We start from the raw sequence: 24883 nt of genomic DNA, 5'->3' as shown, positions 1-24883 counted from the left end.
CTAAAATTTCCTGCTAGACGGCTGGGCTGACTTTGGTCTTGATAAAACACAGTGGACCTGCACCAGCAGATGACGTGGCTCTCCAAACCATCACTGATTGTGGAAACTTCACACTAGACCTTGGAAATCAAGGTCCCAGAGTCTGGAGGAAGAGTGGAGAGACAGACAATCCAAGCTGATTGAAGTCTAGTGTGAAGTATCCACAATCAGTGATGGTTTGGGGAGCCATGTCATCTTTTTGATGATATTCTAATTTTGTAAGATGCAACTGTATAGCAATAATTTTCCCAAGAAAGTAAGATCACTTTGTCAGGATGCGATTCCCTCCTCACAGTTCTGGAGCTCATCAAGGGAACATATATGAAAGGAGACCTCAATGGAATCAAGGGCTGGATGGTGCTCCAAACCATCCAGCCCTTGGATCCATTGAGGTCCCCTTTCACATATGGTCCCGATGAATTTCAGAATTGTGAGGGGGGTAATGTGTTGGGACAAAGGGATCTGACGGGCAAATGCTACAACTAATATAAGTTATATTCATGGGAAAATGAATATTTATTGTGGGTAACCTGGTAAGGTGGACATTATATGTGGGATGCTTCACTTCCTCTCTGCTGACATTCCCACCATCATCATGGGTGACTTCAGCATCCCCATTGACACTCACCTGCCTCCAAACTCCTGTCCCTTACTTCATCTTTTGGACTTACTCAGTGGTCCTCCTCAGCCACCCACACAGACGGACACACATTAGACCTGGTCTTCACCCGCCTCTGCTCTCTTTCTAACTTCACCACCTCCCCTCTCCCTCTATCTGACCACCATCTACTCACTTTCTCATCCCTGTCCTCATCACCTGTCACCCATGTCCAGCAGCATGCGCACCCCCGCAGAAGCCTCGCACATCTAGACACTCGCACACTCTCTGACTCTATCCTACCACTGTCTTCCATATCTTCACTCCACGACACTGACACTACATTCTACAATGCCACTCTAGCATCAGCCATCGACTCAGTTGCCCCTGTCATGCATAACAGAGTGCGACGAATCAATAGACAACCCTGGCACAATAACATCACTTAAAAAGCTTCTGCAAGCATCCAGAATTGCAGAACAGCACTGGAAGAAAACGCATTCGCAAGACAACTTCACTGCACTCAAACAAGCAACACCTGCATTCAAATCTGCCCTCACCTCTGCTAAACAGGCCTACTTTACATCCCTTTTATCTTCCTTATTCCAAAACCCCAAACGGTTGTTCAATACTTTTAACTCCCTCCTCCGCCCACCACTGCCCCCTCCGACTTCCCTAATCTCTGCCGATGACTTTGCCGCACACTTCAAAAACAAGATAAACCAAACATGGCAAGTCTTTATTGCTCAACCACCACAACCCCTTTGCATACCAGACCAATGCCCAAACCCCATAACCTCCTTATTTAACATCACTGAAGGGGAGCTTGCTCATCTTCTCTCCAAATCACACCTCGCCACTTGTGCACTTGACCCGATCCCATCCCACCTCCTCCCCAACATCACCACCACTCTTATCTCATCCCTAACTCACCTCTTCAACCTATCACTAACTTCTGGTACCTTCCCTTCTGCTTTCAAACATGCCACAATCACGCCTATCCTTAAAAAGCCAACCCTCGGTCCAACAGCCATGTCCAGCTATCGCCCAACTTCGCTGTTCCCATTCGCTTCTAACCTCCTGGAGCAGCATGTCCACACTGAACTTTCCTCCCACCTCTCATCTAACTTGCTCTTTGACAATCTACAATCTGGTTTCCGCCCCCATCACTCCACTGAGACAGCCCTGACCAAAATTACCAATGACCTACTTACAGCCAAAGCTAACGGACAATACACTATACTCTTCCTTCTAGACCTGTCCTGTGCTTTCGACACAGTTGACCACTGCCTCCTACTACAGATCCTCTCCTCCTTTGGCATCAAAGACCTCACCCTATCCTGGATCTTCTCATACCTTTCCAACCACAAATTCAGCATCTCCCACTCCCACACTACCTCCTCATCCCACCCTCTCTCTGTTGGAGTCCCTCAAGGCTCTGTTCTAGGACCCCTACTCTTCTCAATCTATACACTTGGCCTGGGGCAACTCATAAAGTCCCATGGATTCCAGTACCACCTTCATGCCGATGATACTCAGATCTACCTCTCTGGCTCAGTTGTCACCTCTCCGCTCTCCAGAATCCCAGAGTGTCTATCAGCCATATCCTCCTTCTCCTCACGCTTCCTCAAACTCAATGTGGAAAAATCTGAACTAATCATCTTTCCCCCATCCCACAGATCTTCCTTACCCGACCTTTCTATAAAAATTGATGACATCACTCTTTCCCCCGTACCAGAGTAACCCTTGACTCTGCCCTGTCCTTCAAACCGCACATCCAAGGTCTCTCCACCTCATGTCGCCTCCAGCTCAAAAATATTTCCAGAATCCGTCCCTTCCTCAACCCTCAATCTACTAAACTACTTGTGCATGCCCTCATCATCTCCTGACTCGACAACTGCAACATCCTTTTCTGTGGCCTCCCTGCTAACACTCTTGCACCTCTCCAGTCCATCCTCAACTCTGCCGCCCGACTAATTAAACTCTCTCCTCGCTACTCCTCCGCTTCTCCCCTCTGAAAATCTCTCCACTGGCTCCCATTCCCTCAGCGTATCCAATTCAAATTACTAATACTGACCTACAAGGCCATCTACAACCTGTCTCCTCCATACATCTCTGAACTAATCTCCTGATACCTTCCCTCACGTAATCTCTGGTCCTCCCAAGACCTCCTTCTCTCCTCCACACTTATTCGCTCCTCACCCAACCGCCTCCAAGACTTCTCCCGAATAGCAACCAATCACCTGGAATTCCCTGCACCAACACGTCCGGCTATCATCCACACTAGGATCCTTCAGACGGAACCTGAAAACCCACCTCTTCAGGATAGCCTACAGCCTGCAATGATCCCCGCTGCCTCCTCACCACTACTGGAGCTACCGCCTCATAATCACTGGAGCTGCTGCAACCTCCAACCTACTGTCTCCTTCCCCACCATCCTGCCCGAAAAGGCAAGGTCCTCTCTCCCCTCTATATCAGTCTGTGATTGTTAGTTTATTGTAAGTGATATCTGTAATTCGTATGTAACCCCTTCTCATGTACAGCACCATGGAACCAATGGTGCTTTATAAATAAATAATAATAATAATAATATGCAAGAGGGATTTTTTCAACAAGAAAAAAAATGGTGAAAAAAAGCCTTTAATTTCATGCTGTTTCTCATTTTTGTAGCATTATCATGTCTATGGTCCAAGCTTAATTGAATCCTGAAGCTTAGGGAAGAGTCAGACAGCCATATAACTAGGAAGGAGATCGCAATGCTCGGACTGGTCATCAGTTATCCTGACCTGAGTGTATCAATGTATTTTTATGCAGCTGTCATGTATACACGTAGTCAAAATTGTTGGCAAACCCCACAATAATCACAGAAATAACTTGAGTCTGACAAAAGTAATAATAAATCAAAAATCTATAAAAATGAACAAATGAAAGTCAGACATTACTTTTCAACCATGATTCCACAGAATTTTTAAAACAATAAAACTCATGAAATAGGCCTGGACAGAAATGATGGTACCCCTGAAAATAATGTGACAAAAGTGACATGTTAAATCAAGGTGTGTCCACTAATTAGCATCACAGGGGTCTACAATCTTTGAATCAGTGACTGGGCCTGTATAGAGGGCTACAGATACTCAACTGTGCTGTTTGGGGACATGTTGTGTATCACAGTCAACAAGGACCAGAGGAATCGAAGGAAAGAGTTGTCTCAGGAGATTAGAAAGAAAATTATAGACAAACATGTTAAAGGTAAAAGTTATAAGACCATCTTCAAGCAGCTTGATGCTCCTGTGACTACAGTTGCACGTTATTCAGAAATGTAACCCCTTATCGCCATTGGACGTTATAGTACGTGCAATGGCAGTACTACTGCTTTGATGACGGCTCAGGTGGTGAGCACGCATCAAAGCCGGGACATGTCAGCTGTTTTGAACAGCTGACATGTGCCCGCAATAGGCGCAGGTGGAATCACGATCAATCCGTGCCTATTAACTAGTTAATAGGCCGGAAATACACGCACCGCTGACCCCCATCATGTGATCGGGGGTCATCGGTGCGTCGGCATAACAACCTTGGCCTCTATGGTTGTTGATGCCAGATTGCTATGAGCTCCACAATGTGGTCGGCGCTCATAGCAATGCTGTCATTCTGCTACATAGAGGCTATCTGAGCATCGCCTCTATGCAGCAGAGCCGATCAAGCTATGGCAGCTTCTAGCCTCCCATGGAGGCTATTGAAGCATGCCAAAAGTTAAAACAAAGTTTTAAAAAAATATGAAAAAAATTTAAAAAAATGAAAGTTTAATTCACCCCGCATTCGTCCCATTCAAAATAAAACAATAAAAAAAATTACACATACACATATTAGGTATCCCCGTGTTCAGAATCGCCCGATCTATCAATAAAAAAAGGTTTAACCTGATCGCTAAACAGAGTAGGAAGAAAAAAAATCAAAACGCCAGAATTACTTTTGTTTGGTCGCCGCAACATTGCATTAAAATACAATAAGGGTCGATCAAAAGATCGTATCTGCATAAAATGGTATGGATAAAAACGTCAGCTCGGCACGCAAAAAATAAGCACTCAGCCAATACGAGATCATGAAAAATGGAGACGCTATGGGTATCGGAAAATGGCGCAATTTTGTTTTTTTTTTTTAGCAAACTTTGGAATTCTTTTTCAACACTCAGATAAAAAAGAACCTAGACATATTTGGTGTCTATGAACTCGTAATGACCTGGAGAATCATAATGGCAGGTCAGTTTTAGCATTTAGTGAACCTAGCAGAAAAGACAAACAAAAAACAAATGTGGGATTGCACTTTTTTCCCCAATTTCGCCGCACTTGGAATTTTTTCTCGTTTTTGAGTACGTGACATGCTAAAACCAATGATGTTGTTCAAAAGTACAACTCATCCTGCAAAAAATAAACATGGCAGTACTGATGGAAAAATAAAAAAGTTATGGCTCTGGGAAGAAGGGGAGCAAAAAACAAAAACGCATTAAGGGGTTAAGCTGCATGGGACTGTAGCCAACTTCCCTGAATGTGGCCGCAGAAGGAAAATTGATGACAAAGAGACAGATAATATAAATGCCAACAGAAAAACTTCTAAACAGATTAAAGAAGAACTTCAAGCTCAAGGAACATCAGTGTCAGATGAGCCAAAGTGGACTTCATGGGAAGAGGAGACCATTGTTGAAAAAAAATCATAAAAAAAGTCAGACAGGGATTTTCCAAACAACATGTTGAAAAGCCACAACGCTTCTAGGAGAAATTCCTATGGACAGATGAGACAAAAATGGAACTTCTTGGCAAGGCACATCAGCTCTATGTTCACAGATGGAAAAATTAAGCATATCAAGAAAAGAACACTGTCCCTACTGTGAAACATGGAGGAGACTCTGTTATGTTCTGGGGCTGCTATGCTGCATCTGACACAGGGTGTCTAGAATCTGTGCAGGGTACAATGAAATCTCAAGACTATCAAGGGATTTTAGAGAGAAATTTGCTTATCATTGTCAGAAAGTTTGGTCTCAGTCACAGGTCATAGGTCTTGCAACAGGGTAATGACCCAAAACACACAGCTAAAAACACCCAGGAATGGCTAAGAAGAAAACATTGGACTATTTTGAAGTGGCCTTCTATGAGCCCTGACCTTTGAACTATTAAGCATCTTTGGAAAGAGCTGAAACATGCCGTCTGGGAAAAGCAACCTTCAAACAGGAGACAACTGGAGCAGTTTGCTCTTGAGCAGTGGGACAAAATACCTGTTGAGAGGTGCAGAAGTCTCATTGACAATTACAGAAATCGTTTGATTGCAGTGATTGCCTCAAAAGGATGTGCAGCGAAATATTAATTTAAGGGTACCATCGTTTCTGTCCAGGCCTATTTCATGAGTTTTATTTTTTTTTAAATTCTGTGGCAGCATCTTGAAAAGCAATGCATGACTTTTATTTGTTCATTTTCATAAATTTTTGATTTATTACTTTTGTCAGGAGGCAGCGGGATCATTGCAGGCTGTAAGCTTTCCTGAAGAGGTGGGTTTTCAGGTTTCGTCTGAAGGATCTGAAAGTGGTTGATAGTCGGATGTGTTGAGGGCAAAGAATTACAGAGGGCTGGGGATATTCGGGAGAAGTCTTGGAGGCAGTTGGGTGACAAGCGAATAAGTGTGGAGGAGAGAAGGAAGTCTCGGGAGGATCGGAGATTACGTGAGGGAAGATATTGGGTGATTAGTTCAGAGATATATGGAGGAGACAGGTGATAGATGGCCTTGTAGGACAGTATTAGTAATTTGAACTGGATTCACTGAGGGAATGGGAGCCAGTGAAGAGATTTGCAGAGGGGAGAAGCGGAGGAGTAGTGAGGAGAAAGATGAATTAGTCGAGCAGCAGAGTTAAGGATGGACTGAAGAGGTGTGAAGGTGTTAGCAGGGAAGCCACAGAAAAGGATGTGGCAGTAGTTGAGGCGGGAGATAACGAGGGTATGCACAAGCATTTTAGTAGATTGAGGGTTGAGGAAAGGACAGATTCTGGAAATATTTTCGGGCTGGAGGCGACGGGAGGTGGAAAGAGCTTGGATGTGCAGTTTGAAGGACAGGGCAGAGTCAAGGGTTACTCCGAGTCAGCGGACCTCCGATGCGGGGGAAAGCGTGATATTGTTAATTGTGATAGATCAGGTAAACAAGATCTGTGAGATGGGGAAAGATTATGTGCTCAGATTTCTCCACATTGAGTTTGCGGAAGCGAAAGGAGAAGAAGGGGGATATGGCTGATAGACACTCTGGGATTCTGGACTCCAGAGAGGTGTCATCTGACCCAAAAAGGTAGATCTGAGTGTCATCAGCATAAAGGTGGTACTGGAATCCGTGGGACTTCATTAGTTGCCCCAGGCCAAGTGTATAGATTGAGAACAGTAGGGGGTACTACAACAGAGCCTTGGGGGACTCCAACAGAGAGAGAGGGTGGGATGAGGCAGTAGTGTGGGAGTTGGAGACGCAAAATGTGCGGTTGGAAAGGTATGAGGAGATCCAGGGTATTGCGAGGTCTTTGCCAAAGGAGGAGAGGATCTATAGTAGGAGGCAGTGGTAACTGTTGGAAGCAGAGGACAGGTCTAGAAAGAGGAGTATAGAGTATTGTCCGTTAGCTTTGGCTGTACGTAGGTCGTGATTTTGGTCAGGGCTGTCTCAGTGGAGTGATGGGGGCAGAAACCAGATTATAGATTGCCAAAAAGCAGTTTATATGAGAGGTGGGAGGAAAGTTCAGCATGGACGTGTTATTCCAGGAGTTTGGAAGCGAATGGGAGCAGCGATATTGGGCGATAGTTGGACATAGCTGTTGGGTTGAGGGTTGGTTTTTTAAGGATAGGTGGGATTGTGGCATGTTTGAAAGTAGAAGAAAAGGTACCAGAAGTTAGTGATAGGTTGAAGAGATGGGTTAGGGATGGGAGGACAAGAGTGGTGGTGAAGATGTGGGGGAGTTGGGATGGGGTTGAGTGCACAGGTGGTGAGGTGTGATTTGGAGAGGAGACAATGAAACTCCCCTTCAGTGATGTTGGAGAGGGAGGTTATGGGTTTTGGTCTGGTATACAAAGGGGTTGTGGTGGTTAAACAATGAAGACTTGCCTTGTTTGGTCGATCTTATTTTTGAAGTGTGTGGCAAAGTCCTCAGCAGAGATGAGAGAGGTTGGAAAGGACAGTGGTGGGCGGAGTAGGGAGTTAAAAGTTTTGAATAACTGTTTGGGGTTGTAGGATAGGGAAGATACAAGGGTTGTTCAGTAGGCCTGATTAGCAGAGGTAAGGGCAGATTTGAAATTGAGTACCTGTTTGAATGAAGTGAAATCTTCTTGTGAATTTGTTTTGTTCCAATGCCGCTCTGCAACCCTGGACACTTGCTGGAGCTTTTTAGTGGTGTTATTGTGCCAGGGTTGTCTGTTGATACGTCGCACTCTGCCATGAACGAGAGGGGCAACTGTGTCAATAGCTTCTGTGAGAGTGGCATTGTAGAAAGCAGTGGCACTATCTGTGTCGTGGAGTGAGGATATGGATGCCAGTGGTAGAATAGAGTCAGAGAGCGTGTGGGTGTCTAGGTGTGCGAGGTTTCTGCAGGGGTGCACATGTTGCTGGACATGGGTGACAGGTGAGGAGGACAGGGATGAAAAAGTGAGTAGATTGTGGTTGGATAGAGGGATAAGGGAGGTGGTGAAGTTAGATAGAGAGCAGAGATTGGTGAAGACCAGGTCTAATGTTTGTCCGTCTGTGTGAGTGACTGAGGACGACTACTGAGCAAGTCCAAAAGATGAAGTAAGGGACAGGAGTTTGGAGGCTGTTGACTGAAGGGTATCAGTAGGGATGTTGAAGTCACCCATGATAGTGTCGATGTCAGTGGAAAGAAACTGAAGAAGCCATATAGAGAATTGGTCAATAAAGGCAGTGGCCGGGCCCTGAGGTCGGTATATGATGGCCACATGGAGGTTGGAGGTAGAGTAGATGCGGACAGAGTGTACTTCAAAAGAGGGGAGGATAAGGCAGGGGAAGAGGTGGGATTGGGTTAAAGGTGCCATTAGAGGAAAGCAGAACACCCACTCCTCCACTGTGTCTGTTGTCGAGGAGAGGAGAGTGGGTGAAGTGGAGGCCGCTGTAACACAGCGCAGCAAGGGAGGCGGTGTCAAAGGGTGTCAGTCATATTTCTGTGAGGCTGAGGAAGGCAAGATTGCGAGAGAGAAAGACAAATTAGGTACTGCCAAAAATGTAGCTATCCACTAATGATCTAATGTGTTAAAGATACTTCTAAAGTTCCAGTGGAAAACTAGGATGTATTGATATCTGAAAGAGGCCTTGACTGGACTCTAGATTGCAGATGTCATCCCATTTTACAGAAAAAAAATAATTCAGCTTGCAACCAAACCCACAGGTGTCCATTGTGAGATAAATCTGTCACTGTTTTAATTATGTTTTTCATCACTATATCAGAACAGAAAAACAGAATTCACATTGCAGGTCTCTTACCTGATATAACCAGTCTTGGGTCTGTGAGTTAGATGCCACCTATATGCAGTATAATCTTTCCAGCCTATATTCTTGGGATCATGCCACAATGTTCTAACCTAAAAAAGTTATGTTTCATGCTGTTAGCACAAAATGTAAGACAAACATAAACTTAGGTAACACTAATTAGATATTAAATGTATTTATACCTCTCCTGGTGTATTTCCAGTATGCCAAAGAGCATTTCTTAAGTGTTCACCAGTGCCTGTTGTAGAATTGACAACTTTAATGGAAACTCCAGAGGTACCATAGGCCCTGGATGGTGTATCTTCCCAGTATTTCTGCGTGATTTGTTTCCACATGAGAACATAAAACCTGCTGCTAGACTGATAGCCAAACACAAAGCCAGCATAATCATCATCCCGATCTGTGTTCACAAAAAATGTTCCACTGAAGTCCACTGCACTGAATTCATCATAACCTGAATGACAAATAATCACTTTATTTTTCACAAAGCACAGTGAATGTCTATTTATTGCAAATATACAGATAGCACAACACAAAGTTTCTTTATTGTACTTGAGTGTCATCGCTATTTGCCTTTGTGTGCATCCAACTTCACATAGCTGAAAGGATGGTCTTATTCTTACACTGCTAAACCTACATTTCTTAACAGCAATTTGCTTCTCCTCAGTGCTGCAGACATCCCCCTCTCTCTAAGAAAAGGTAGTTGTTTCCTGCTTCTGGTAAAAAAAAAAGCTTGACTTTATTAGAAAACATGATTAACCCCTTAAGTACTTACCTACTTTGTACGTTAATTACAGGGCCTCATTTTTTAAATCTGAACAGTGTCACTTTGTGGGGCAATAACTCTGGAATGCTTCAATGGATCCTATTCATTCTGATAGTGTTTTTCGTGACATATTTTACTTCATGATAGTGGTAACATTTGATTGATATGACTGCTTATTTTTAAAAAAAAAAAATCAGAAATTTGGAAATTTCTCAATTTTCAAACTTTGAATTTTTAAGCCGTTAAATCAGAGTTATATCACACAAAATACTCGAAAAATAACATTTCCCACATGTCTACTTTACATAAGTGCAATGTTTGAAACATTGCTTTTTGTTAGGAAAATATAAGGCTTAAAAGTTAATGAGCAATTTCTAATTTTTCTAACAAAATTTAGAAAATCATTTTTTATGGACCGCATCACATTTGAAGTGACTTTGAGGGTCTATATGACAGAAAATGCCCAAAAGTGACACCATACTAAAATCTGCATCCCTCAAGGTGCTCAAAATCACATTCAATAAGTTTATTAATATTTCAGGTGCATCTTGCAGCAATGACGTTCTCTTCATTCCTGGCCGTCGCGGCTCAGGCGCACTGCTCTGCCCTTTTGAGGGCAGAGCAGATTACTGCAGTGCTCAGACACCGGAAGAGGTCCTGCGCCTGAGCACAACAGGACTCTGCTCTGCCCTCAACAGCAATACGCATGCGCCGGAGCAGTGATGGCCAGGATTGAAGAGGACGTCATTGCTGCAAGATGGGAGGCACCGGACGGGACCGCAACTCCCTCCGGACCCGGAATGCCCCCCGGTGAGTATAATCTAACTCTTTTTTTCTTATCTTTCAGGTAACATCGGGGGCTTATCTACAGCATTACAGAATGCTGTAGATAAGCCCACGATGGCAGTGGCTGCAGCTGATAGGCAAAAAAATTGATGACAGATTCCCTTTAAGAATAAAACTATTTTTTTTCTATAAACGTTTAAAACTCCAAAACAGAAACTATATAAATGTGGTATCGTTGCAATCATACTGACCCAAGAAGTAAAGCTGCCATATCAATTTTACCACATGCGAAACGGCATAGAAAAAAAGCCAAAAAACCTGTTTTTGAGTTGCTGTTTTTTGTTCATTCTGCCTCCCCAAATATTGGAATAGAAAGCAATTAAAAAAAGTAATGAGCCCAAAAATGGTACCAATAAAACATCAACTCGTCCCACAAAAAACATGGCCTCAGTTGACTGTGTCATCAGAAATATAGAAAAATTATAGCTCTAAAAATATGGAGATGCAAAAACTAGTTTTTGCAAAAAAAGCGTCTTTTAGTGTGTGACAGCTGCCAAACATAAAAACCCAATATAAATCTGGTAGAACTGTAATCGCACCGACCTGAAAAATAAAGTAGTCTAATTACTTTTTACCGCACAAGGAACGGCATAAAAAATAAGTAAAACCAATCCTTCACCTGCTGTCAAAAAAATTGATGACAGATTACCTTTAAAGCTATAACTTTTTTTTCCCGCTGATTGAGCTGTATTGCACATTGCTTTTTGCAGGACAAGATGACATTCAGTGATACAATTTTTATTTATATTAGTCTTTTTGATCGCGTTTTATACCAGTTTTTTCCAGCGGTATGATGAAAAAGCATAGTTTGCTACATTTTTGTGTACGGCTTTCACTGAAGCGGTTAACTGGTGTGAAACTTTTATAAACTGGGTTGTTCTGGATGCGGCGATACCAAAAATATGTAGTTTTTTTGCTGTTAATTTCATTTTTTATATAAAAAATTGTATTTATTAATGTGATATTTTTTCTTTCATTATTATTTTGTCAATTTTTTAATATATTTTTATTTTTTAAATTTTAAACTTTTTTACTTAGTCCCTTTATGGGACTTTCACTTTTTCACTGTGATTGCAGGTATTATTAATGCATTGCAATCCACTAGCATTGCAGTGCATTATACCTACACTGTATTGAAAGCTTTTTAGACCATTCTTTGAGCATTTTCTAAAAAGCTCTCCGTAGTTCGGTGACCTGGGGATCATCATGACTAACCCGGGTCATCATAGGAACGATCAAGCTCCTGCTATGATATTGCGGGAATGCCGATCTAAAAGCAGAGGGAGCTCCCGTAGTTCTGCCTTTCCCATAAATGTTGCGATTGTGATTGATTGCAACATTTAGGGAGTTAACAGCCAAGGGTAGTGCTGGCCATTGACAGCACTTAGCTCCTGCTTTGATTAGGCAGGAGGTGATATTTCAGCACCTCCTGCGCAATCATGCTGAGATCGGTTAGGGAGATTGAAGGACCATTCTCACCAATCTGGATGTGGGAATCAATGGCATGGGTCCCCACACCTCTTCCCATGCTGCTCATCTGTCACTGACAGCTGTCGACACTGAACTGTAACTGCTTGTTTATATTCAGTGTAACGATATTGTAAAATATGACGTAAGATTCCGCTGATTATCACTTTTTCTGGAGCATTCCAACCTCTTCTATTCACATACTGAACACTGCTATGTCAGTGTTGAGGGTTTGACCCCCTTTCCTTTCCTTTGCCTGTCACAGCTGCAACTTTTTCTCCCTCTGCCTGACTGTAACGTGAAACTCCAGTGAGTTCCTTTATCCCTCCCTAAGATCTCAAATAAATGGTGACGTCTGGCTCCGCCTCCTCCAGCATGGTTCTGCCTGAAATGATCTAAGCCAGTGGTCCCCAACCTTTTTTGCACCAGGGACCGGCTTCAAGCAAGACCATTCTTCCATGGCCCGGCAGGGCGGGGATGGAGGTGTGACAGGGGTGGGGCTTTGGTTATAAGAGGGCGGGGCTATGGACGCGGTTGTAGTTTAGCAGTGCATACTTATCATTTAATTATAACATTTATAATGTGACTCAACTCACCATAGGTTTTGAATGAGTGGGAGCACCTGACTTGTTTCTCTGTTTCAGTGGGAGCACTGGGCTACTTCTACTGATGACCATCACTGCTAATGATGATTGGAACCTACAAGGAAATGGAGCATTGAGCACTTAAGAAAAATTGTACTGGAGTACTGTACATGCTGATTATTTTCTAATCATCAGAAAATGTATGTGTGGTTCTCCCCTTTCTGTCCAGCTCTGTGTGGCTCCCCCTGTTGTATGCATGGCTCCCCTGTCCCATCCTTGTATACATGGCTCCGCTCCCACTCTCCCATCCTTGCATACATGGCTCCGCTCCCACTCTCCCATCCTGTATACATGGCTCCGCTCCCACTCTCCCATCTTGTATGCATGGCTCCGCTCCCACTCTCCCATCCTGTATACATGGCTCCCCTCCCACTCTCCCTCCCTTGTATATATGGCTCTGCTCCCACTCTCCCTCCCCTGTATATATGGCTCTGCTCCCACTCTCCCTCCCCTGTGTATATGGCTCTGCTCCCACTCTCCCTCCCCTGTGTATATGGCTCCGCTCCCATTCTCCCTCCCCTGTGTATATGGCTCCGCTCCCACTCTCTCTCCCTTGTATATATGGCTCCGCTCCCATTCTCCCTCCCTAGTATATATGGCTCCGCTCCCATTCTCCCTCCCCTGTGTATATGGCTCCGCTCCCACTCTCCCTCCCTTGTATATATGGCTCTGCTCCCACTCTCCCTCCCCTGTGTATATGGCTCCGCTCCCATTCTCCCTCCCCTGTGTATATGGCTCCGCTCCCACTCTCCCTCCCTTGTATATATGGCTCCGCTCCCATTCTCCCTCCCCTGTGTATATGGCTCCGCTCCCATTCTCCCTCCCCTGTGTATATGGCTCCGCTCCCACCCTCCCTCCCTTGTATATATGGCTCCGCTCCCATTCTCCCTCCCCTGTGTATATGGCTCCGCTCCCATTCTCCCTCAGCTGTGTATATGGCTCCGCTCCCACCCTCCCTCCCTTGTATATATGGCTCCGCTCCCATTCTCTCTCCTTTGTATATATGGCTCCGCTCCCATTCTCCCTCCCCTGTGTATATGGCTCTGCTTCCACTCTCCCTCCCTTTTATATATGGCTCCGCTCCCATTCTCCCTCCCCTGTGTATATGGCTCTGCTCCCACTCTCCTTCCCTTGTATATATGGCTCCGCTCCCACTCTCCCTCCCTTGTATATATGGCTCCGCTCCCACTCTCCCTCCCCTGTGTATATGGCTCTGCTCCCATTCTCCCTCCCCTGTGTATATGGCTCCGCTCCCACCCTCCCTCCCTTGTATATATGGCTCCGCTCCCATTCTCCCTCCCTTGTATATATGGCTCCGCTCCCATTCTCCCTCCCCTGTGTATATGGCTCTGCTCCCACTCTCCCTCCCTTGTATATATGGCTCTGCTCCCACTCTCACTCCCTTGTATATATGGCTCCGCTCCCACTCTCCCTCCCCTGTGTATATGGCTCTGCTTCCACTCTCCCTCCCTTGTATATATGGCTCCGCTCCCATTCTCCCTCCCCTGTGTATATGGCTCCCACTCTCCCTCCCTTGTATATATGGCTCCGCTCCCACTCTCCCTCCCTTGTACATATGGCTCCGCTCCCACTCTCCCTCCCCTGTGTATATGGCTCTGCTCCCATTCTCCCTCCCCTGTGTATATGGCTCCGCTCCCACTCTCCCTCCCTTGTATATATGGCTCCGCTCCCACTCTCCCTCCCCTGTATATATGGCTCCACTCCCATTCTCTCTCCCTTATATTTATGGCTCCGCTCGGCTCCCCCATCCTCCCCATCATACTTACCCTCACATCGCTGACCTTCCTTCCCATCGCTGCACGTCTCTGCATCTCGCGGCGCTTCAGCTTCTTCCTGTTCGGAGCGGTCATGTGCTACCGCTCATTAAGGTCTATGAATATGGACGCCACGCCTATGGGAGATGAGTGGCGTCCATATTCATGACCTTAAATGAGCGGTAGCATGTGACCGCTCAGCGCTGGATGAAGCCGCCGCGCCGACAGGGACCGCTAGGTGAGTATCAGCTGCTGCACCGCCGCCGACTCCCCTTGTGTCCGCGGACCGGCAAGGGCACTGCAACGGCCCGGTGCTGGGCCGCGGACCGGCGGTTGGGGACCCCTGATCTAAGCAATACGTGAGTTTTATTCCTTTTGTTAATCCCTTTTATTTGTATTTGCATTGTACATACTGTTATTGTCTCATATTGTAAAACCTTTTTATCTTCTGTAAACATTGTCCATCTTTTGGGAATAAACTATAAAAATATTAGTTCCGTCTCCTTGCCCTATGACGAATTCACGTGCCTAAGAGTTAATTACACTACTAATTTGGGTTAGCTTTGAACCCTTCTATTAATTTTAAATATTAAGAGAAATCTGAAGCTGGTGGCAGTGAAGTGTGCTCTGAGCAGGTGGGCTAGCTGGCAGTGACGGAAGGGGTTTTATAAGCTGATTTGTCTGGCTGCGGCCAGGACTAGTTATAATTCCCTCGCTGCAGCGGCCTAATAGCCAGTGCACAACAAGTAGCTCGTCCGGCAACTAATTATCCTATGTGTAGTTCCCTGACTGACCTGAAGGTAAGGGGGGTGCCGGAGAGCTGCAAGTTCCAAAATGGAACTGTAAAGTGGGATATACATAAATCCCGGCAGCTGATGATACAGTGTGGCAGCGGTGGGATAACCAAAATAAGCCCCCCTGCGGTAAATAGTTAGGGCAAGACTAGCTTGCTGTTTTTCATCACATGGTGCCAGCAGTGGGATAACTAAGATAAGCCCCCCTGTACCTGTGATAGCCGTGTGGGCCAAAGGTCACACCCCCTGATTGTGACATATTGGTGGCAGCGGTGGGATAACTAAGATAAGCCCCCCTGTACATGTGATAGCCGTGTGCGGCCAAAGGTCACACCCTCTGATTGTGACATTCAGTGACAGTTCAAAGTCATGACAGCCATAGCCCGTCATGGAGTGGGAACTGACACCGGCTCATGACGAGCTATGTCCATCATTGGTCATAAAGATCGTAACCAATGTCTGGGGATAAATAGTTTTCAACCTGGATGGTGCCAAGATGCAGGCTGAGAACCACTGGTGAATGAGCTGCTGCAAGGTCAGAATCAGTGAGCAGCGGTGAATTGGGGGCATGCTTGGGTGGACCTTATCTACACACCAGGAAAGGTAATATTTACATTTAGACAAACTATCTTTGATGGTATTATACTATACATTATGTTTACCATGCCTGGCTGTCTCACTATTATCAGGGATGTTAACATATATCTTTGCATTATGTGATCATGTTATGTTGAAATCATTTCTATATCCTTTTGGTCCATATACCCGTTGTGTGCCCCATTGTGCTCATGTGCTTGTTATGAATTTACTTTTTCACCACCTTTCCCTCATTCCTGATATATTCTAGTAAAATTACAATTTTGTATTTTCATATTTCTTAGAATTGGACTTTTGTCGCTTCTCTGCTCTCTTTATATGTATATGATTTTTTGCGATTGTCCTACTATGTCCAATTATGGGACCCATTGTGTAGCATCTTGTTGAGATGCAATTTTTCATCTTTTACTAATTATCATATGGGTATTGCTTCCATGAAACTGTTATGGTTATTGTGTGGAATAGTGCAGTCAAATATACTATTCCGCAATGTCCCAGTGCAGCAGCCAGACACGGACAGTGGCCAGACACTGACACAGGTCAGAAGACACTTTTTTTTTATAAATCTGCTGCTGTCGCCTTTCGGCGTTTCTGCAGTGGTTTTTTTCTTATTCAAATGAATGGGACACAAAATGCATATGAAAAGGCTTCAAAGATGCTGAATATTTCCTGCCAACACTCTAGATAAATCCACAGTAAAGGGGGTTTTACACTAAGCGATATCGCTAGCAACATCGCTAAAACATCACTGATTTTGTGACGTTATAGCGATATTGCTAGCGATATCGCTATGTGTGATACTTACCTCCGACCGGCTCCCCCGCTGTCCATCGCTGATCGCGTGAGAATGTCCGGCTCCATTTCTCGTCGTCAGCTTCCTGCTGGGCTTCCTGCTGTGACGACGAGCGACGCGTGGAGGCGGGCGGGAGGACGCCAGGATCGATGTGTGTGAAAGGTGAGTATCGTGCACTGCGTCGCTGCTGCATCGCTGTGAGGTCTTTCTGTATGAAAGCTCACTAGCGATCATTTAGCGATGCACCAGCGATCCTGACCGGGTCGGATCGCTGGTCGGATCGCTGGTGCATCGCTAAATGTAAAAGGGCCTTAAGAATGGTGCGTGTGAGCTGACTCTAAAGGGGTTTTCTGATAATGTAAAAATAATTAGCACAAAAGGATAAATCCCCCGCGGCTCCAGCACTGATGCTCCGGGGGTCTCCTCCAGTCTCAGCACTGGGCTGCAGTGGTCTTGTGGCTCCAGGGATCTCCGCCAGTCTCAGCACTAGGCTGCAAGGGTCTTGTGGCTCCAGGGGTCTCTGCCAGTCTTACCACTGGACTGCAGAGGTCTTGTGGCTACAGGGGTCTCCGCCAGTCTTAGCACTTGGCTGCAGGGGGCTTGTGGCTGTAACTTATATTATAGCTGCAAAGTAAATAATAACCATCAGGGACCCCGAACCATCAGCCACGGAGCCGAAGGGGATTTAGCAGAGTAGTTTGGGAGACATGTAGGACTTTTTTTTAATCGCTTTTTATTCTGCTGTTTGTGAGGTAGGATGTAGAAAAAGACGGCAATTCTGCTAATGTTTTCTATTATGTGACTGTACAGTCCCCTTCACATGACCTATCATGTTTTTCACAGATGCCAAGTGTCCCCTATTTGACCTACGGTGCTGCATTCATCTTCATGTCATCTGTGCTGCTGGGAAAACAAGAGCCAATAAAAGTTTGTGTCCATGTAAACATGCTGTCCGTGTGCTGTACATGTGCCGTCTGTGTTCAACATGGAAAGTATATGACAAGCTTTGTAATTTAATTTCCATTATCCATACCAGAAAAACGGATGGCACATGGATGGCACACTGATTGAAAACACTGGTGACACCGATATCGGTTAACATGTACGTTGTTTCATATGGACATGGGGGCGCCACTTTGAATTTTGCCTAAGGCCCCAATTTGTGGGAACCGGCCCTGGCTGGCAGGAAGCCAGCTGAGTGAGACTACAATGGGCATGACTGACCAGAAGCACAGGAACTAGAGCAGGATGCTTACAGTAGCAACTGGTGGGTAAGTAGAGCCTGGAGGAGCATCCTTTTGGGGGGTAGGGGAGTGATGTGTGCTTAACAGGTAAGATAATCCTATAAGCCATGCCACCTTGGTAAAGACTATAGAAATTAACACTAAAAAACAAGGCCCGTATCTCTGGAACAGTATGGTAGATATTTAAAAAAACAAACAGCATACTCAAGAGAGCAGCAGGAATGAAATAAGTGCAAAATCTGGCTACTTTTGTCTTGGTGACAAGTCTTATTCAGGTAGATCAATGTTATTATTATTTATTTATAAAGCAACATTATTTCCATGGTGCTGTACATGAAAAGGGGTTACATCAAAATACAAATCACTTACAGTAAACAAACAGTGACAGACTGATACAGAGGGGAGAGGACCCTGCCCTTGCGGGCTTACATTCTACATTCTAAAGGGCCTGTCACACTAAGCGATATCGCTAGCAACATCACTATAACGTCACTGGTTTTGTGACGTTATAATGATATTGCTAGCGATATCGCTATGTCTGATACTTACCTCCGACCGCTCCCCCGCTGGTTATCGCTGATCGCGCGAGAACGTCCTGGACCGTTTCTCGTCGTCAGCTTCCTGTTGGGGCTTCCTGCTGTGGAGACGAGCGACGCGTGGACGCGGGCGGGAGGATGTCAGGATCGCCTCGTCTGACAGGTAAGTAGCGACCCTCGACCCCTGCGATGTCGCTGGTGAGATCTGCCTGTGTGGCAGCTCACTAGCAACCACTAAGGCCTGTTTCACACTTCAGTTTTTCCTGTCAGTCCAGATCCGCCAAAATAGCAGAAAATGGATGTACGGATCCGCCGATGGTGAAATTTTAAAGAGACATACCGCGGCAATCCTGGAGCAGCATGATGAAATCGGCGCGGGAGCAGATCGGGCAAATCGCGCCAGCAGCAGCAGATGTCGAGGGAGCAGCAGCATATCTCGCGGGAGCAGATCAGGCGAGAGCAGCAGATCGGGCAATGATGCAGGCGGGAGCAGCAGATCGGGCAATGATGCATGCGGGAGCAGCAGATCGGGCGATGATGCAGGCGGGAGCAGCAGATCGAACGATGATGCAGGCGAGAGCAGCAGATCGGCGGGAGCAGCAGAGCAGTTACCGATGAGAGAGAGATTTTTCATCCGGCACCCAGAGAGAATTGTGGGTTAAATCAGTGTCTGCCAGATCCGTAGGCCAAAAAAACGTTGCATGGTCCGTTCGGAAATCTTTGCGGACGCCAAAATTTTGGCGGATCCGCAAAAATAGGGACGCAACGGATGAACATCAGTCAAAATCCGCCGATAATGAAAGTCAATGGGGAAAAAAACGGATCCGCAAAGAAAAATGGCGGATCCGTTTTTTTTCCAATTCGGCGGATCTTGACTGATTGTCAAAAACGGAAGTGTGAAACAGGCCTTAGCGATGCACCAGCAATCCTGACCACGTCATATCGCTGGTCAGGATCGCTGGTGCATCACTAAGTGTGACAGTACCTTTACATTCATTGTAAATGATCTTTAAACTTAGATATAATTCAAGTCGATTAGTTAAGATAATGAGATAAATTCAATAGATATTACTGTTCAGTTCATATGTACACTTATGGACAGGCTTCTGTTCTGTTTGACTGCACAGTACAAAGACTAAAATGTGAGCTCTCAAAAAGCTTCTGCATTTTAACACATAAGTGACATACTACCAAAATGCTCAGACTGCTCAGAAACAGCAATATAAGAGTCAGTGATAAGCAGTCATAAAGGAGCGCTTAGGAAGCAACCCAGGGGCAGACAAGGATGTCAGGTCTCCACCGCAGCTCCAGCCGAAAACCTCCAATGGAGAATAGGAGTAATGAGAAAATGGAAAACGGTCTTAGAAGCGCAGGAAAGAGACTCAGGCAAGAGATGGGTTTAAACCACAACGCGTCCCACCTGATGAAGACGGATCCTCCATCGAAACGCGCTGTGGTTTAAACCCATCTCTTGTCTGAGTCTCTTTCCTGCGCTCCTAAGACCGTTTTCCATTTTCTCAGAAACAGCAGTATAGCAGAGCACAGGGCAGTTTCTAGGGAATTTTGCCAACAGGGCGAACATCGAAAAAGCGCCCCCCCCCCGAACATTAACATGCTGAATACTTTAGATAAACTTGGATAAACGTGTCTTACCTTTGCATCAATCCAATCCTCGAAGGCATCACCCCCCGATATTACACACAAAGACAGCAGGCTAAGCACCACAGTATCCTCAAAAATATAAAATACATCACTGCAGTAATAATATCCCTTAATTAGCCCCTATGGTAATAATATCCCCCATCCTGACCCCTGTGTGTCTCATTCCTGACTTCAGCCATGTTTTCTCTAATCCTGCCCTCATGAGTATCCATTCTGCCCCTATATGATCTCCCGATCCTGCCCCGTCTACATCATATCCATCCTGCCCCATGATCCTGCACCATGTGTCTCCCATCCTGCCCCCTGTGTCTCACATTCTGCCCCATCCTGTGTCTCACTTTCACATTCTGCCCCCTCCTGTGTCTTACTGTCACATTCTGCCCCGTGCCTCACATTCTGCCCCTCCTGTGTATCACTGTCACATTCTGCCCCCTCCTGTGTCTTACTGTCACATTCTGCCCCTCCTGTGTCTCACTGTCACATTCTGCCCTCTCCTGTGTCCTACTTTCACATTCTGCCCCTTCCTGTGTCTTACTGTCACATTCTGCCCCCGTGCCTCAAATTCTGCCCCTCCTGCATTTCACTGTTACATTCTGCCCCTCCTGCGTTTCACTGTTACATTCTGCCCCTTCCTGTGTCTTACTGTCACATTCTGCCCCCGTGCCTCACATTCTGCCCCTCCTGCGTTTCACTGTTACATTCTGCCCCTTCCTGTGTCTTACTGTCACATTCTGCCCCCGTGCCTCACATTCTGCCCCCTCCTGCGTCTCACTGTCACATTCTGCCCCCTCCCGTGTCTCACTGTCACATTCTGCCCCCCTCCCGTGTCTTACTGTCACATTCTGCCCCCCTCCTGTGTCTTACTGTCACATTCTGCCCCCTCCTGTGTCTCACTGTCACATTCTGCCCCCTCCCGTGTCTCACTGTCACATTTTGCCCCCTCCTGTGTCTCACTGTCACATTCTGCCCCATCCTGTCTTACTGGCACATTCTGCCCCATCATGTCTGCATTCTGCCCCCATCATGTCTTGCATTCTGCCCCCATCATGTCTTGCATTCTGCCCCCATCATGTCTTGCATTCTGCCCCCATCATGTCTTGCATTCTGCCCCCATCATGTCTTGCATTTTGCCCCCATTTTTCCATATTTGCCCCGTGTGTCTCCAGTCCTGCCCCTGAGTCTCCATTCTGCCAGGGAAACATATTGCCCCTTTCAATAATAAAATAAAAACTTTCTTCTTACCTGGCCTCGCTCCTGTGGTGAAGATGGAGCTGCTGCTGTGTGAGCTGAAAGGACCTGTGGTGACGTCATCGTCATGTGATCAGGGGGCGGGCTGATCAATGGTGAAGGACTGTGGTAATGATGACGTCACCACAGGTCCTTTAGCTCTTCTGTAGCTTTGGATGTCGGCCGCTGTGGCGGCTCTGCTGATGTGTGCGCTGCAGGCCCGGCTGCAGCACACACTTGGGGCCCGCCTGGCGCCCCATTACATGCAGCACTTGGGGCCCGATGACTGTAAGCACAGTAGCGGGGCCCCTGATCTACGGGGCCCCCTTCTGTACTGCTGTTCATCGGGCCCCATACAGCAGTAAGGGCTGTCATGCCCTGATGGCGGCCCTGGGCAGGCGCCCCCTGGCTTAGGTGGCGCCCCGGGTGATCGCACCCCCGTCTCCCCTAAAAACAGCCCTGGCAGAGCAGAAACATCCTTTTTAATAGATTTTCAGCCACTTCAGTGCTGATGATTTTCTGAAGATATATCTATGCAGAGAAACCATAAAAAAACCTCAAGGACCCTGTAATCATTCCAATATTATCTACCACAAAGAAGCATAAAATACACAAGCAGTGCCAAAACATAACATAATGAAGTGTTTAATAACCCCCTTTTTACAGCAACATGAAAACCATAAAACACATCCTTAGTGCTAACAACCAAATATCACAATGAAGCACTAGTGATGAGTGAGTGTGGAGCACCCGCCAGGGCAGTGAGGAATAGCAGTGGGGAATACTCTGTACCGGGCCGCTTTCGTAAAGGGACAGTGTCACAGCGGCGGTGATCCGGTCCGTGGCCCTGGGCGTCCAATAAAAAGGGTGTATTTACAAGGGAATGAGAAATAGAGTTTTTGTGACACCACCTGTGGTATCTGGTCAGAAGGGACCAGTGCTGCAGTGCGGAACCTCTGGGATTGATGGTTTGTTGAAGCAGTGTTGGAATAGCTTTCCACAGGCAGAGCTGTTGTCCCAGGGCAGTGGTGGTTGGTTAAGGATGCAATGGTTGCTGATGGTAGATGTAGCAGTGCTGAGTGAGTGTTGAAACAAGAATTCAATAGATACGGTGAGGTGCAGTTCCAAGGATTTACTCACAGTTCTGGTGCACACAGATGCCCGTTTAGTGCCACGTCCTCCAGGTGAGGGATCCAGCCAACCTCCAGATAGATAGAGAACACGTTTTCCAGAATTCCCTGTCAGTATGTGCCTTCCCTGGCTGTCTCCACAGTGCTGCTTTCCACTTTCCTTCCCTTCCAGCACCTCACAGTCAGTGTCCCAGGCCAGCTGCCGCGGATCCTGTCGGATAATGTGACCCAGGCGTTTCCTGGATCCTATCTGGCTGCCTTTCTGGAGAAGATAACTGTGGTAGTTGGCTGTGGCCCCTAAAGTTGCCACAGCTATCAGCTTGCTAGTTAAGTCCTGTTGTCCACACCACTAGACTAGGGGCTGAGACCCTTCTGCGACCTGGATTTTCCCCAACCTGACATCCGTCAGCATGGAACGAGCCCCACGGGAAGCACACTCTCCACCCGTGCCTCTGGGAAATCCCTTTCCCCTTCATGGAGCTTCCTTCAGTCTTTCAGTCCGTTCCAGCAGCCCCTCAGACCAGGGGTCTGCTGCATAATCGCATATCTTCCTACCTTCCCCTACTGGAAGGTTGCCTATGCACGTCTTTCCTCTTCTTCCCCTACGGGAAGACTGTCCTAACTTCCCTCCTAACTCCCACTCTGAACTCAAGCTCCACCCACCTTCTAACACTCTTTCCTTGCCATTAGGGATGAGAGCACCTGCTGCCCTAGTGTATGATGGATGTAGTGCTGTGCCAGAGCCAGGTCAGGTGTCTCCATCTTACCTGAAAGGTGGGATACTACACCTCTGGTTGATGTGCAGTACCTCTGTGGCGACTGGACCCTCAGGGGCACCACAAGTATGCATGTCACTACTCGTTAATCGCTTGGGCATCAGGGTGCTCAAGATGTTCGTTACTCTGCTAGTATTATTTGAATACTGGAGCGCAAGCTTGAGTTCCCACCCCACATGTTTGGTGCTTTTTAAACAACCCATAAACATGCGGGGATTGTCTACCCATTACTGTAAAGCCATATCCATCTTGGTTTTGGCATTTCTGTGATTGGCTGGCCGCATAGTGTCATCAGGTCTATATAAGACTAGTGATGAGCAAACGTGATCGCTACTACTAGTTACTCGCCCCAGTATCACGGTACTCGTGTAATCGGCAAGCACCGAGCATTTCCGGGATTACTCGGCAGGAACTCGGATCTCCACCCAGCATTTTTGGCGGTCTTTAGAGACCAGGCACTGTAACGTCGCAGACATTTTTGTTGTGGTCTTGCAGTGATTGGCTGGCCGCACAGCATCATCAGGGGTATAAGAGACCGGACACCGCCCTGCTCGGTGCATTTAGCTCCGGATTGAGATAGTGTAGGGAGAGCTGCTGCTGAGATAGGGTCAGAATTGGGGATTTGTCAGTGTGGCGTCTACCATCCTAAACTACTCAAATCCAGCTAAACCAACGGTCCTTCTAAGGGATAATTCCAGAGTATATAGGTTGCAGTGTTAGGTAGGCAGGGTAGTGTACATTGCTCTATACATATCAGCGCAAGGTCTGCAGGCACAGTACTGTATGTGTGCATATAGATATAATTGTATACATCAAGAGGGTCCATTCCATTACTGTCTGCTGCTGCTACCCATAGCATATATTGACCATATATACCTAACCCAGGTATAATTGGCTAGGAAAAATTTTTTTGCCAGGTTAATAGAGATTATTTTATTGCCAAGCAATCCAGAGCCCTTTTTTTTTTTCTCCATTTGGTTTTTGACACTGCACAATACAGCCAGATACTTTTCCTAGCACAGCATGAAATCCAGCAATTTTAAAGGGGTCCCAAAAATCACTTTTGAGTGCTCAGAGAAATCTTTCATTTTTATGTAGTACGGTACAGTAGAATTTTTTTGGAGTGTCTTACACAATTTCTTGACACCATTTTGCTGAACCCCCCAAAAAGATACAGCCCACATATTTTACAGTGTGGTATATCTGTGACACGCCTCATACATCCATGTGCTAAAAAATTGGGCATTTTAGGCATAAATTCCATTTTTTTTGCTGTCTGTCACTCTAGTTATATACAGTACTATTTTGCATAAAAAAAATACAGGCCACATATTTGGCAGTGTGGTATCTCTGTGCCTGGCCTCATATATCTGCGTGCTCCAAGTTTGGCCATTTTAGGCCGCTATTCCAGTGTTTTCCTGTCTGTCACTCTAGTTATATACAGCACTATTTAGCATAAAAAAGAAAAAAAAACAGGCCAC

General features: G+C 46.1%; 1 protein-coding gene across 1 annotated transcript in view; it reads right to left on the bottom strand.

Moving 5' to 3' along the window:
- THBS2 (thrombospondin 2) overlaps positions 1 to 24883 on the bottom strand; it is a 1059287-nt gene that overhangs the window by 74981 nt on the left and 959423 nt on the right. Inside the window, exons 19-20 of the mRNA XM_073551862.1 lie at positions 9328 to 9599; positions 9140 to 9237 (exon numbers count right to left, since the gene is read on the bottom strand). Coding sequence (XP_073407963.1) covers positions 9140 to 9237; positions 9328 to 9599 — 370 coding nt within the window. The remainder of the gene's footprint in view (positions 1 to 9139; positions 9238 to 9327; positions 9600 to 24883) is intronic.

This window comes from Dendrobates tinctorius, unplaced genomic scaffold (assembly GCF_039654945.1).
Source record: "Dendrobates tinctorius isolate UK_male_01 unplaced genomic scaffold, ASM3965494v1 ptg000181l, whole genome shotgun sequence".
Taxonomy (NCBI): domain Eukaryota; kingdom Metazoa; phylum Chordata; class Amphibia; order Anura; family Dendrobatidae; genus Dendrobates; species Dendrobates tinctorius.
This window is presented reverse-complemented; position numbering and strand designations above follow the sequence as displayed.